At 64.4% G+C, this 11,618-nt stretch overlaps 1 protein-coding gene across 1 annotated transcript; it reads left to right on the top strand.

The window, feature by feature from the left end:
- The first annotated feature begins 8,829 nt into the window (after positions 1 to 8,829).
- Positions 8,830 to 11,342, top strand: FGF19 (fibroblast growth factor 19). The gene is made up of 3 exons (XM_040970652.1): positions 8,830 to 9,043; positions 9,255 to 9,358; positions 11,034 to 11,342. The coding sequence occupies exons 1-3, from the start codon at positions 8,830 to 8,832 to the stop codon at positions 11,340 to 11,342; spliced, it is 627 nt and encodes a 208-aa protein (XP_040826586.1).
- The last annotated feature ends 276 nt before the right edge of the window (positions 11,343 to 11,618 follow it).

Here is an 11,618-nt window from a genome sequence, read left to right as displayed (position 1 = left end):
GTGGGCCGAGGAGACCCGGGGTTCCTCACCCTCGCTCATTCCATCTGTGGAGGAGGGTCCCTCCACGCCCCCAGGCGTGAGGAGCTGGCACACAGCTGGGACATTGCCAGTCCCAAACAGGGGGGCTGGCGGCTCTGAATCCTTCCCAGGTAAGAGAGCAGGTGTTCCTCGGGCTCCACGCTGCTCCCAGGGCCCCTGCCGCACCAGCACTGGGTGCTGCAAGCTGGTTGACACCTGCAAGGTGTGCCCTTGATGTGGTCCCTCTGATGTCAGCCTGCTCTGAGGGCCACGCCCCCTCGCTGCCGCCTCCAGCAGGGCGGCCGCCCAGCCCCCCACCCTACCCCACCCTTGGCTCCCAGCGCCTGGCCACAACCACACCTGGCACCACTCCTTGTCCGCCTGGCCTGCAAGCCCCATTCCCCACTCCCAGGGCCTGAGGAATGCCGCACCTCGGCGAGGTAACAGCCCTGATGAAGGGCCCTGGTGCTCTGGGGGTGGAGGACCTCCCGGCCCCCTCCCGCCTTTGGGCAATTTATGGGTCACGAACCAACTCGAGGGGGCAATTCCGTGTCCTGGTGCCAATTGGCCTCCAAAGTGCTTTATAACCTGTGCGTAGCCCTGAGGAAGGCACTTGTCCCCTTGGAGCCCTGGTGGTCCTGCCATTTGTCACCCAAGCCAGAACGAACTGGCTAGGCTACCGCCTGCAGGGCTACTCCGAGTAAAAGCACCCAGGCCAGCGTGACACCCACTGTCCTTCTGAACTTGGTGACCGCTCCCAAGCCAGGACCCTGGGGGACGCTTGGGGAGAGGCCACCATCATGGTGACGTGGGTGTCGCAGGGTCTCCCACCTTGCAGGGCCACGTGTGGCTCTGGCATTGCTCTCTCTCCTGGGAGGAGTCTGCCTTCTTCCCCCCGGATCGCTCCTGCCTGCTGGGACTTACAAAGTCTCTCTCGGGGACATACAAGCGCTCTCCCAGGTGGACCACCAGGGAGCTGGATTTGAAATGGAGCAGTTGGGACTCGAACTGGGCTCAGAGGGCATGGCAGGTGGCAGCCTAATCCATTATGCCAAAATGCCAACCCCAGGGAAATAATCTTAAAGGAGCTGCCAAGACTGCCAGCCACGCGAGGGCAGCTCCCCTTCCCGCACAGCGTCCTTGCCGGACTCTGCCCCCCAGCGTGCCCTGCCTCTTGCTTACACTTCCGAATGGTGTCTTGTGGATGAGGGGAGGGCAATGCATCCACTGTGCAATTTGTTTGAAAGATTTCTTTATTTTTATTGGAAAGGCAGATATACAGAGAGGAGCAGAGACAGAGAGGAAGATCTTCCATCCATTGATTCACTCCTCAAGTGACTGCAATGGCCAGAGCTGCGCCAATCTGAAGTCAGGAGCCAGGAGCCTCTTCTGCATTTCCCATGTGGGTGCACGGTCCCAAGGCTTTGGGCCATCTTCCACTGCTTTCCCAGGCCACAAGCAGGGAGCTGGATGGGAAGTGGAGCTGCTGGAATTAGAACCGGCGCCCATATGGGATCCTGGCACATGTCAGGCAAGACTTTAGCCACTGGCCTGGCAGCCACACAGCAAGTGGACATTTCAGATGACTTCCCGAGAGTTAGAGTGCCCCTGCTGGCTTACTCCCCAAATGATGGGCCATGTCCAAGCTAGGATCAATGTCCCCATCTTCCCAGCTGGGCCTCGGGGGCCATGCCAGCAGGCGGCTGGAGCCAGGAGCCAGAGCTGGCAGCTGAGCACATGGCACGGGGCTGAGGGCACAGGTGGGCAGCTCAGTTCCAGGCCTCACGCCTGCCCCAGGGCCCGCCGCCTCACCGAGCGACGAGGCTGCTTCTGGAACATGTGAGCAAAATGGGAACCCGGAGCGGGGCGAGGGTGTCAGACAGAGGGGCCTGGCAGTGCCTGTGGGGGCAGAGAATGTTCCAGAACTGACATGCACCGAAGGGACCCAGGGGAATGTGTGTGGCAGGGAGTACCCAGGCCCCTCCGTGCCACCTTCCTGTGTCACGTCAGGCACAGGGCAGAAAAGAGATTTTTTATTTGAAAAGTAAAGACGCATCTACGGGGACCCCTGGTGGCCGGTGTGGGCAAAGCTAACTTCTCCCCTCCCAGCTTATCTCTTGCACGCCTTAGTCCCAGGCCCTGCGAACTGAGGGCTCAGACCCTGACAGACTCCAGCAGGAGGGCTCTGCGTGCACAGGTACCCCCCTCCCCCCCAGCCAGGCAGGGTCAGCAGCCGAGTGAGGCAGCCCAGTGCAACGTGCTGGGACCACGAGTCAGCACGCTCTGGGCTCACTTCCCACCCCAGCCTGCGCATGAACCCGAGGCCGCTGCAAGACGCCGCCTGCCACCTGGCCGTCAACCATGCAGTGTGCAACCTGTGCCGCGTGCACAGCATCCCCAGAGGCTCCTGGGCGTCCTCCGGCCCCGTGCTCCCAGCGGTCAGCGAAGGGCAGGAAGCCCTGCCCTGGTAGCCAGGAGTCACGCTCCTGTGCCAAGGCCTGGGCTGGCTGCTGTGCCTGCCTCATTCCGTGGACTCTCCATGGAGCCCCGGGGGAGCCGGGCAGCATGGTGAGGTGAGGATGCCCAAGAGCGTGCCCTCCCTCCCCGGCTCTCAGCCGACCCACGGGGGGCAGCCCCCAATTTGTTCCCTGACCATTAACAGCTCTGGCCTCTGAGCCCATCCCGGGTGTCAAGGAATTACAGCAGCGAAACGCCACCTTTTGGAGCTCACGCCCCTTTTCTTATTTAATCCCAGCCCACCCCCCTGGTCCCGCCAGGTGCCAGCTGGTTAACATCTGTCCTGGAAATCAAAGCCAGAGGACAGACCGCCAGGCTTGATGGCTCCCGGAGAGAGGCCCCCACCGCGGCGCCTGCGGCCCCCTCCCCCGCAGCTGGGGCGTTTGGAGAACAGATCTCCCCGGTGAACACAGGGAGTCTGGGCCGGGGGAGGTGGCAGCCCCTGGAGCCCCCGAGACCAACCCTGTTCTCCCTCTGTGACGAGGACCACGATGGCGTGTGCGTTGCCATGTTCAACAGCTGTTATCCACACAGGCACAAGGGCACGAGTGGCGAGTGCTATCGCCAGACGGAGCTGAGGGCTCACCCCGAGCCCAGCCGACTATACGCTCCAGGCAGCAGACTTGCTGCTAGGACGGAGGGACAGGGTGAGCCCAGCTCTGCCCTAGCGCTGGACACCAGCAGGCCTAGGCTGGGACAGCGTTGCTGGGGAGAACCCCGCGGCCAGATGCCGCTCTTGTGGGCTCCTCCCCTTCTAAGAGCCCCATGCCCTCGGGCCCCGGGCCCCGGGTTCCAGGGTCTAGTCGGTGGAGCCCCACACATGGGCCCCACAGGGGCTGCCCGCATCCTCAGGGGACCTTGCCTTCTCCCGCACAGCTCCACCAGCTGGGACCTTTCAGCCTGTTTCTTGTGACTTTCCAGGTGAGCTTGGGTCACACGCACTCGGTTTTGCCCTAAGGACACCGCAGCTCTCAGCCCTGGCTGGATTCACGGAGTGTGAAGAAGTGGGGGTCGGAGCAAGGCTGCACCCCTAGTTTCTTGCCCAGGCCCATGTTCCCCTGCAGGGGTTTGCCCTGACAGTGATGAGCCAGCAACAGGTGGAGAAAGGACCAGGGAACCCCTTCAGCTCCTGCTCGATGCAACCCCCAACACACACACAGACACACACACACACACAGACATGTGCGACTGCTCTCCTCTGGGGAGACCTGAGCCCACCAGCTCCGCACAGGCTCTGCCCCTGGTGCCTGGCCACCCACACGCCCACTCACCCTCTTCCTGGGCTCAAAGGTTCCTGGGTACCAGAAGTGGCAAATGTTGAGTGCTGGAGTGTATGATCAGTTAGATGGCGCCCCCCAAAGGTGGGTCTACCTGCAGCTATAGCCATGACCATGTCTGACAGAAGGGGCAGTGTACCTGCAGCCAAAGAGCTCAACAGGCCCTGAGTCTGGGCTGGGAGCAGGACTGAGCAGGGTCAAGGCCAGGCAGGGACCAGAGCCAGCGGGGAGGCACCAGGCCACGGCCAGGCAGGGACCGGAGCCGGCGGGAGCCAGGAAATGCAGGGAGGAGTCAGCTGGGCCCCTGGCCTGGGTGGTCACTGCTGCTTCCACCACCCCCGGGGCAGGTGCACAGCCCAGCAGTCCCTGTGTGAAGCCCACGGGCACTGGGCAAGGATGCCTGGCTCTGAGAGCTGACCAGGAAAGTTGGCATTGGCAAGGGTGTTGGGGTCGGTCTCCAGGTGACTTCAGGACTGCCAGAGACGTCAGCCAGGGACCGCACTCAGGCCCTGCGGCCTGAGTCCAAGGGGCAGGAGAGAACCTTGAGGGCGACCGTCTGGCAAGGAAGCTTCCAGTAAAAACCCTGAGACACACAGCAGTCATGGGAACCAGATACTGCACTCACAGGCCAGGCTTTCCAGGCTGGCACCGTCACTGGTCGTGCCTGCTCTCCCACCAGTGTCCATGGCTGGGAGGAGCGGAAGACGAGGGGCAGGGAGGGACAGGGAGGGACAGGGAGGGACCCCCTCCCCCTGCTGCTGCTGGAGCAGCAACCCGCAGTTTTGCCTCAGTCTCCCCATGGTAGAAGGGGCTGGGCTCTGACAGCTGGAGCACTGGGCAGCAGACCTGGGCTTCTCTGGAGAGCTGCTGTGAGGGGAGCACAGCGTGCTGGTCTGGCAGCGTGTGGGTGGGATACCCCGCAGGAGTGGCCGAGAGCACCAGCGGCTCCCTGGGAGGTGTGCCTAGGAGAGCAGCTCCCAGCCCTGGAGGCGGCTCCAGCTTGCCCAGGGGCCGCACCACAAGTAGTCCAGCCCTCCTTGGGCCGTGGGAGACACACCCACCACCACTGGAGCCTTGACCTCCGGAAGTGAGTCGGCGTCACTAAGGGGACCTGAGCCCCCTTGGGGGAGTCTGGGAAGCCAGCAGGTGCCTCGAGCCAGTGCCAGGCAGGAGCTGAGATGAGAGTCTCCTTCCATCTGCTGACGTACGGCAGATGGCTGCCACAGCCGGGGGTGGGGCAGGTTGAAGCCAGGAGCTCCTTCCAGCTCTCCCCCAGACCCAGGCCCAGGCCTTCCCTGGAACATTGGCAGGAAACTGGACAGGAAGTGGAGCAGCCGGGACACGAACTTGCAAATCTGGTCTTCTCTCGGCTTCTTATTCCACCTGCTGGAGGAGCAGCGGACTCTGGCAGGAAATCTTGAAGACCCTGAGTCCATCTGTCGGTCTGACCAGGATCCAGGCGTCTTCCAGGAAGTGGCGTGTGCGTCCAGCAGCCGGCAGCCCAGCTCTGCCTCGCCCTGGGATGACTGGTCCTCCACCCACCAGCCCACTTCTCTCCCACAGCGAGCCACGGTGGGTGCCTGGCTCCCAGAGGTGCCCCTTGACACGACAGGTATGTCAGGAGAAGGGGACTTCAGTTAATACCGCCGCCGTGGGGTCCAGCCCTCTCCCCCGCCCCGAGAGGCCAGCCTCACTCTCCCTGCGAGGCAGGTGCCAGGCTGGGGCCGTCACCTGTTGCCTCATGGGGAAGCTGGAGACTCGAATCCGGGACACTCTGACCCATCTTCACTGCTGAGCCACGCTCGCCCTCCCCGACTGCAGGCCAGCCAGGGCCAGTCTCCATCCTCACTCCCTGTCCATCGCCTGGGGGACTCAGAGCCCAAAGGAGAGCTGTGGTCACGTGGCCTCGTGCTCCGCCAGGCACTCCCTGCGGTCACCCTGAGGGCCAGCGGCCACCGTCCCCACCCTCGGCAGGCAGCGGCAGACGAGGGGCAGCCGGGATTTGACCCAGTCCCCAAGGGCTAAGCGGACCTGCTCTGGGCTTTCCAGTTGGAATGTCTTCATGTGGAGAGAGGTGTCTGACACCACGGTGGAGTTGCCCGCACCCCAGACCATCAGAGCACCCATGGCTGGGGCCTGACCCCAGCTTCCTACCAGGAGATGGCAGATGGTGGCTCGAGTCGCTGGGTCTCTAGTGCCCACACGGGGGAGAGTGACAAACTCCCGGCCCCTTTCCGGCCTGGCTGCAGTTGCCATTCGGGCAGTGAAGATCTGCTGCCCGCCCTCTGTCGCGCCCCCCTGTGTGTGTGTGTAGATACGTGTGTCAAATTAGGGACCAGTGTTATGCCCCCCCGTGTGTGTGTGTAGATACGTGTGTCAAATTAGGGACCAGTGTTATGCCCCCCTGTGTGTGTGTGTAGATACATGTGTCAAATTAGGGACCAGTGTTACGGCGTAGTAGGCCAATCCTTTACCTGCGATGCTGCCATCCCACACAGGCGACAGTTCTAGTCCCGGCTGCTCCACTTCCCATCCAGCTCCCTGCTTGTGTCCTGGGAAAGCAGCAGAGGACGGCCCAAAGCCTTGAGACCCTGCACCCACGCGAGAGACCGGGAAGAAGCTCCTGGCTCCTGGCTTTGACCTGGTCCAGCACCGGCAGTTCAGGGCATTTGGGAAGTACATCAATGGACTCTCTTCGTTTCAAATAATCTATTTAAAATGCACTTCAATCTCTTCTTTTTTTGCCAAATAAATATATATTTCTCTTGTTTTTATTTTGTTGATCATCTTCAGATATTTGGTTAGGGCGCAAAGGGTCAAGGGCTGGAAGAAAGTGGGTGAGGTCACTGTTTTGACATCCTCTTTGTTCCTTCCTGCACCTGGGGGAAGGGGGAGCTACGGGGAGAAGCCCCACCCAGCCTCCCAGCCACCCCGGGGTCCCCGATTGTGGGGCATGCTCCGAGGGTCCTGCTCAAATCGTTTTGGTAGTTGCACAGTTCTGAATTGCTATAAATGCATCTCAATGACACAACTGGGGCTCCTCACTGCCTTCTCCCGCTAACCCTAACCCACGCCCTGGCACAGAGCAGGGCTGGCTCACACCATCCGCTCCCTGCCACCCTCGTCGGAGAAGCAGACAAAGCTCCCAGCTCCGGTTCTAAAAGTGAACCACCAGGTCTTTTCACAAATAAAAGAAGGGGGTGGGAGAGCTAAAATTCAGGAATCCCCCAGTCTCCCTCCTAACATGGCCAGGAATCAGCTATGACGACTCAAAGCCAGGGGCCCCTCTGTGAGCGAGCAACCTGCTGGCCGCGGCAGGACTCCAGGTCAGCACGCTCAGCAGCGAATGCAACTACGCCTGGGAAGTTGAAGTCCGCCCAGGGGACCCGGGGCCTGGACCGGGCCTGGACCAGGTCCTGGCCCGTGGAGCTCAAACAGCTGACCACAACGCCCCCTGCTGGCTCTCCTGGCCCAGGCTGGGGTACCCGGCTCCCCCGGGCACCGGCCCTCGCCGTCCGTGTCTGTCCACCTCTGCAGACGGTCCATCTGCGTCTCCTCGTGCGCCCCGGGGATGGGGTGTCGGGCGGCCTGAGGGGGGTCTACGGCCTCCCCCAAGGAGTGGCCGGCGGGGGTCTGGCCACGGAGGGAGCGCGGGCCGAAGACCAGCAAGCGTGACCAGGGACAGTCCCAGGTCCTCCACCTGCCTGAGTTGGGGCATCCAGGGGAGCGCGGCACGGTCCCAAGATGCCTACACAGCCCTGACCCCGGAGACCACCCCGGGTCCCTCAGAAGCGCGCAGAGCCGGGAGCGGGTCGGTGTAGCCAAGGGCTGCGACCACCTCCTCCCCTTTCCGGTCCCCTCCGGGGGCCTTGCGCCCCAAAGCGGCTGGCGCCCGCACCGACCCTAACTCTTTCCCCCAAGGCCGCAGGAGCCACAGACGGGGAGGAACTCGATTTCATGGGAAGCCACGGCTTTCTGAAGCCAGACACGCGGCACGGGGGTCCCGCGCGCGACCACAGCTCTTTGTGATCGCCCCCTGTCCGACACAGCCGCGGCGCGCCACGCACCGGCCCCGCCTGCTCGCGCCTCGGCTCATCGAAACCCAGCCTGGCGCGGTGCCGCGCGCCACGTCTCCACCGCCCCCAACCCCCAACCAGGAGCGGACGGAGGAGGAATGGAGGGGTGCGCCCAGGCCCCTTCGGCAGGCGGTGCTTGGGACGCCGCCGCCCGGAGCCGCAGAGCCGCTCCTCGCCCCGCCCCGGGCCGGCCTCGGCAGCGCGGGCGTCCCCCATCCCTAGCGCGTGGGGACCCCAGCACCCAAACGCCTCCGGTCCCAGCGGGTCCGGAACGGGGAGGCCGAACCTGGGGAGCAGGCGCCATCTAGTGCCCGCGAGGCCCCAAGCGCGCCCCATTGTCTGCGCCGCCGGAGCCCGCGCCCAGGCCTCCGTCGGGGGGGCCCTGGACCCGATCGAAGGGGCCGGGGGCGGGGGAGCGGCGGGCAGCCACAAATGAAAAAGTGGGGAGAACGCCAGCAGGTCTGAACGACGCGGGGAACGCTAACGGACGGAGCGGGGCGCGTGGGCCAACGCAGGCCCAGCGCGGGCGCGGGGTTCCAGCCGCCCGTGGCCGGGCGTGTCCAGGGGCCTGGACCGCCTTCCTCATTTTCCAAAGCGACCCCTCCTCCTTCTCCACCTCCTCCTTCCTCTCCACCTCCTCCCGCAGATCCGGAGGGGGCTGGGAGGGACGATCGGGTTCGGGCAGGGGGCTGGGTTTGGGGCTGGAGGCGGGGTGTGAATGGGTGTGTGCGGGGGGCGGAGGCCTGCGGCGGTCACGATAAGAAACGCTGCGGGGCCGCGGGCACCGTCCCGCCAGGCCAGGCACACCAGCGCGAGGTGCAAGGCTGCCAGCCCGAAGCCGCCGCGCCGTCGGAGAGTGCTGCGCACACACAGGCCCGCAGCGCATCCCGCTCGCCGTCGCCGCCAGCCGCTGGGAGCTGCCCATGCGGAGCAGAGGAGCCATGGCCCGCGCCCTGGTTCTAGCCGCTCTCTGGCTGGCCGCGACGGGGCGGCCCCTGGTCTTGTCCGACGCGGGGCCGCACCTGCACTACGGCTGGGGCGAGCCCATCCGCCTGCGGCACCTGTACGCCACCAGCGCCCACGGCCTCTCGCACTGCTTCCTGCGTATCCGTACCGACGGCACCGTGGACTGCGAGCGCAGCCAGAGCGCGCACAGTGAGTGCGGGCCGCCGGGCCCCCCGCCCCGCCCGCCCGGAGCCACATCCTGCGCCCACTTCCCCTGTCCTCCGCATTCCCCGCTTGCGGATACCCCAAATTGGAGAACCTCGGCGGGTAGATCCGAGCCTGGGTCCCCGGCACCCACGTGTTGCCGGGCTCCCGCGCGCGGGTCCCCGCTGTAATAACTTGTGGCTCCTCTTGCGTCCAGGTTTGCTGGAGATTCGAGCTGTCGCCCTGCGGACCGTGGCCATCAAGGGGGTGCACAGCGTACGGTACCTGTGCATGGGCGCCGACGGCAGAATGCGGGGCCTGGTAAGTGCCCCCCCCCCGCCGGCTTCCACTCGGGGCTCACGGGGTCGAGCCGTGCGTGGAACCCAGCCAGCAGAGAGAAGACTCGGAGTGCAGGGCGTGGTGGAGGGGGGTGCAGCCGCTAAGAAGAAGTCCTTTCTTGGCTTTCCTTTGATATAAAACAGGAAAGCGCCTACCTCGGGCCTCTGCCGCGCGCACGTGTGTGGTCCTCAACCTCACCCCCCCCCCATGGAAAAAAAAGGGAAGGGGGGAAGGGAGAGTATCTGCGAATTATATATATTCTAAAAAGTCTGAAACCAAAGCGGAGGGAGGCAAAAAAAAAAAGAAAAATAATAAGAAGAAGGCAGGTGGGTTAACGTGACCTTGCCACGTGGGCTTTCCTTCCCTGGTGCGCACACCTGGATTCCAAAGGACGCGTGGCTGGGGAAATGCAGGTGACACCTCCAGCCTTCCCCAGGCAGGGGCAGGAAGTGAGTGTGGAGGCTCCGGGGCCGGGGACAAAGGCTGGGAGTTCAAAGGAGCGCGCCCTCGGCGGCTGCGGGGCGGCTGTGTGAGGTCCCTCGGAGGGGGCCCGGGGCAGACGCCGCTCCCGCCCTCGGCCGCCGGCCTTTTGTGCGCCGCAGGGCGCGGGGGACGCGCGCTGGGCCGCCGCGTGCTCGCCGAGCGCTGGCTCTCCGTGCCAGGAGCCGGCGGGGGAGGAGCTGAAAGACGACACCCGCCCCGCCACTTTTGTTATTTCGACGTCGGGGTGGAAGGGGCGCGCAGGAAACCTGGGCTCTAATCCCCACCCCACCCCCACCTCCTGCCCCTAATCCGAGGCGAGGAGGGGGAAGAGGCCCCCGCCGGCTCCCCTCACATCCTTGGCCTGCCCGACATCTGCGCGCCCACCTCGCTGGGGGCTGAGCACAAATGCAGACGGCTGCGAGAAACGTGGAATTAATTTCTCTCCCCGCCTGGAGAAGGGAAGGGCGCCCCCACCCCAACTTTTTTTTTTTCCTTTAATTCAACAAGAATCCTGGCGGAGGCCGAGGCTTTGTCGGGGGACAGTCGCGCCGAGTGCAGGCGTGGCGGCGGCTTATCGCCCGCGCTGGGCACCTGCAGTTCACTGACCTCCGTGGGGCCCTCCCCGCCTCGCGCTGACCTCTTGCCCTCGTGGGTGGGTGATGCCGGAGAGCTGGCCGAGGCCAGGGCCGCGCGTTCCCCCTCCGCTTCCCCCACACATTTCCGGTTCCCCGCTGGGTCCAGGCTCTGTCCCTCGCCAGGGGGGGAGGGGCTGCCCTTCCTGGCTGGCTGCCCGCGCTCTCCGAGCAAATGAGTGGGGGTAGGGGGTGGGGAGCCGGAGGGAGGGAGCTGCTGTGGGGCCCGGCCCCTGCGAGGAAGTGGGGGAGGTTCTGAGCGCTCTTCCCGATGGTGCCACGCGTGCCGCAGAGGGGTGACCCCGGGGGTGTCCACAGGGCAGAGAGAAGCACGCCTCTCCCCAGCTGCGGTTTCCTGGGTGTTGCAGCTCAGGGCCCAGGTGGGGCTGCCACGTACCTGTGTGACGTTGCTAGTGTGTGTGTGCGCGCGCGCGGCCTTTTACATAAAAAGAAGCGCACCTTTCGCGCGGTCCCTGGGGAGTGAGGGTCCGTATGTGGTGTGGGAGCGGGCAGGTGTTCACAACCACCCCTGTCTTCCGCAGCTGCAGTACTCGGAGGAGGACTGCGCCTTCGAAGAGGAGATCAGCTCCGGCTATAACGTGTACCGCTCCAGGAGGTACCAGCTGCCCGTATCCCTGGGCAGCGCCAGGCAGAGGCAGCTGCAGCGCAGCCGGGGCTTCCTGCCCCTGTCCCACTTCCTGCCGGTGCTGCCCGCGGCCTCCGAGGAAGCGGCGGCCCCGGCCGAGCACCCGCAAGCAGAGCCCTTCTCGCCCCTGGAGACCGACAGCATGGACCCGTTTGGAATGGCCACCAAGCGGGGGCTGGTGAAGAGCCCCAGCTTCCAGAAGTGACCCGGGCCCGTGTGGCGTCACCTGGGACAGTCCCCAGTCTTATAATCTGCTTTAGCTCTAGGAAGAATCGCTTAGAAGTTGTACATATTTCAAGTTTTGCCCCAGGCTGGACTGGTTTCTAATCCTCCAGACTTGGGTTCGATTATAAAATTTGCAAGCCCTCCCTCCTGTCTGCCCAGCTCCCCTGGCTTGAACACCTCTCTGCTGGTGGGGCTCGCTCTCCTCTTGGCTGAGTCTCTCAGCAACTTCCAGCACAGAGGAGCTGGGACAGCGGTT

The sequence above is a fragment of the Ochotona curzoniae genome, unplaced genomic scaffold (genome assembly GCF_017591425.1).
Source record: "Ochotona curzoniae isolate NIBS_2020 unplaced genomic scaffold, NIBS_Ocur_1.0 scaffold_4937, whole genome shotgun sequence".
In the NCBI taxonomy this organism is placed as follows: Eukaryota; Metazoa; Chordata; class Mammalia; order Lagomorpha; family Ochotonidae; genus Ochotona; species Ochotona curzoniae.
Note: the sequence above shows the minus strand (reverse complement) of the source record. Positions and strands in the feature narration are given on the sequence as shown.

Bases quoted from the DNA above. Each gene is read 5' to 3' on its own strand.
- FGF19 (XM_040970652.1), top strand. From the start codon at position 8,830: ATGGCCCGCGCCCTGGTTCTAGCCGCTCTCTGGCTGGCCGCGACGGGG. The intron at 9,044-9,254 runs GTGAGTGCGGGC...TCTTGCGTCCAG, and splicing joins GCGCAGCCAGAGCGCGCACA to GTTTGCTGGAGATTCGAGCT. The intron at 9,359-11,033 runs GTAAGTGCCCCC...TGTCTTCCGCAG, and splicing joins ACGGCAGAATGCGGGGCCTG to CTGCAGTACTCGGAGGAGGA.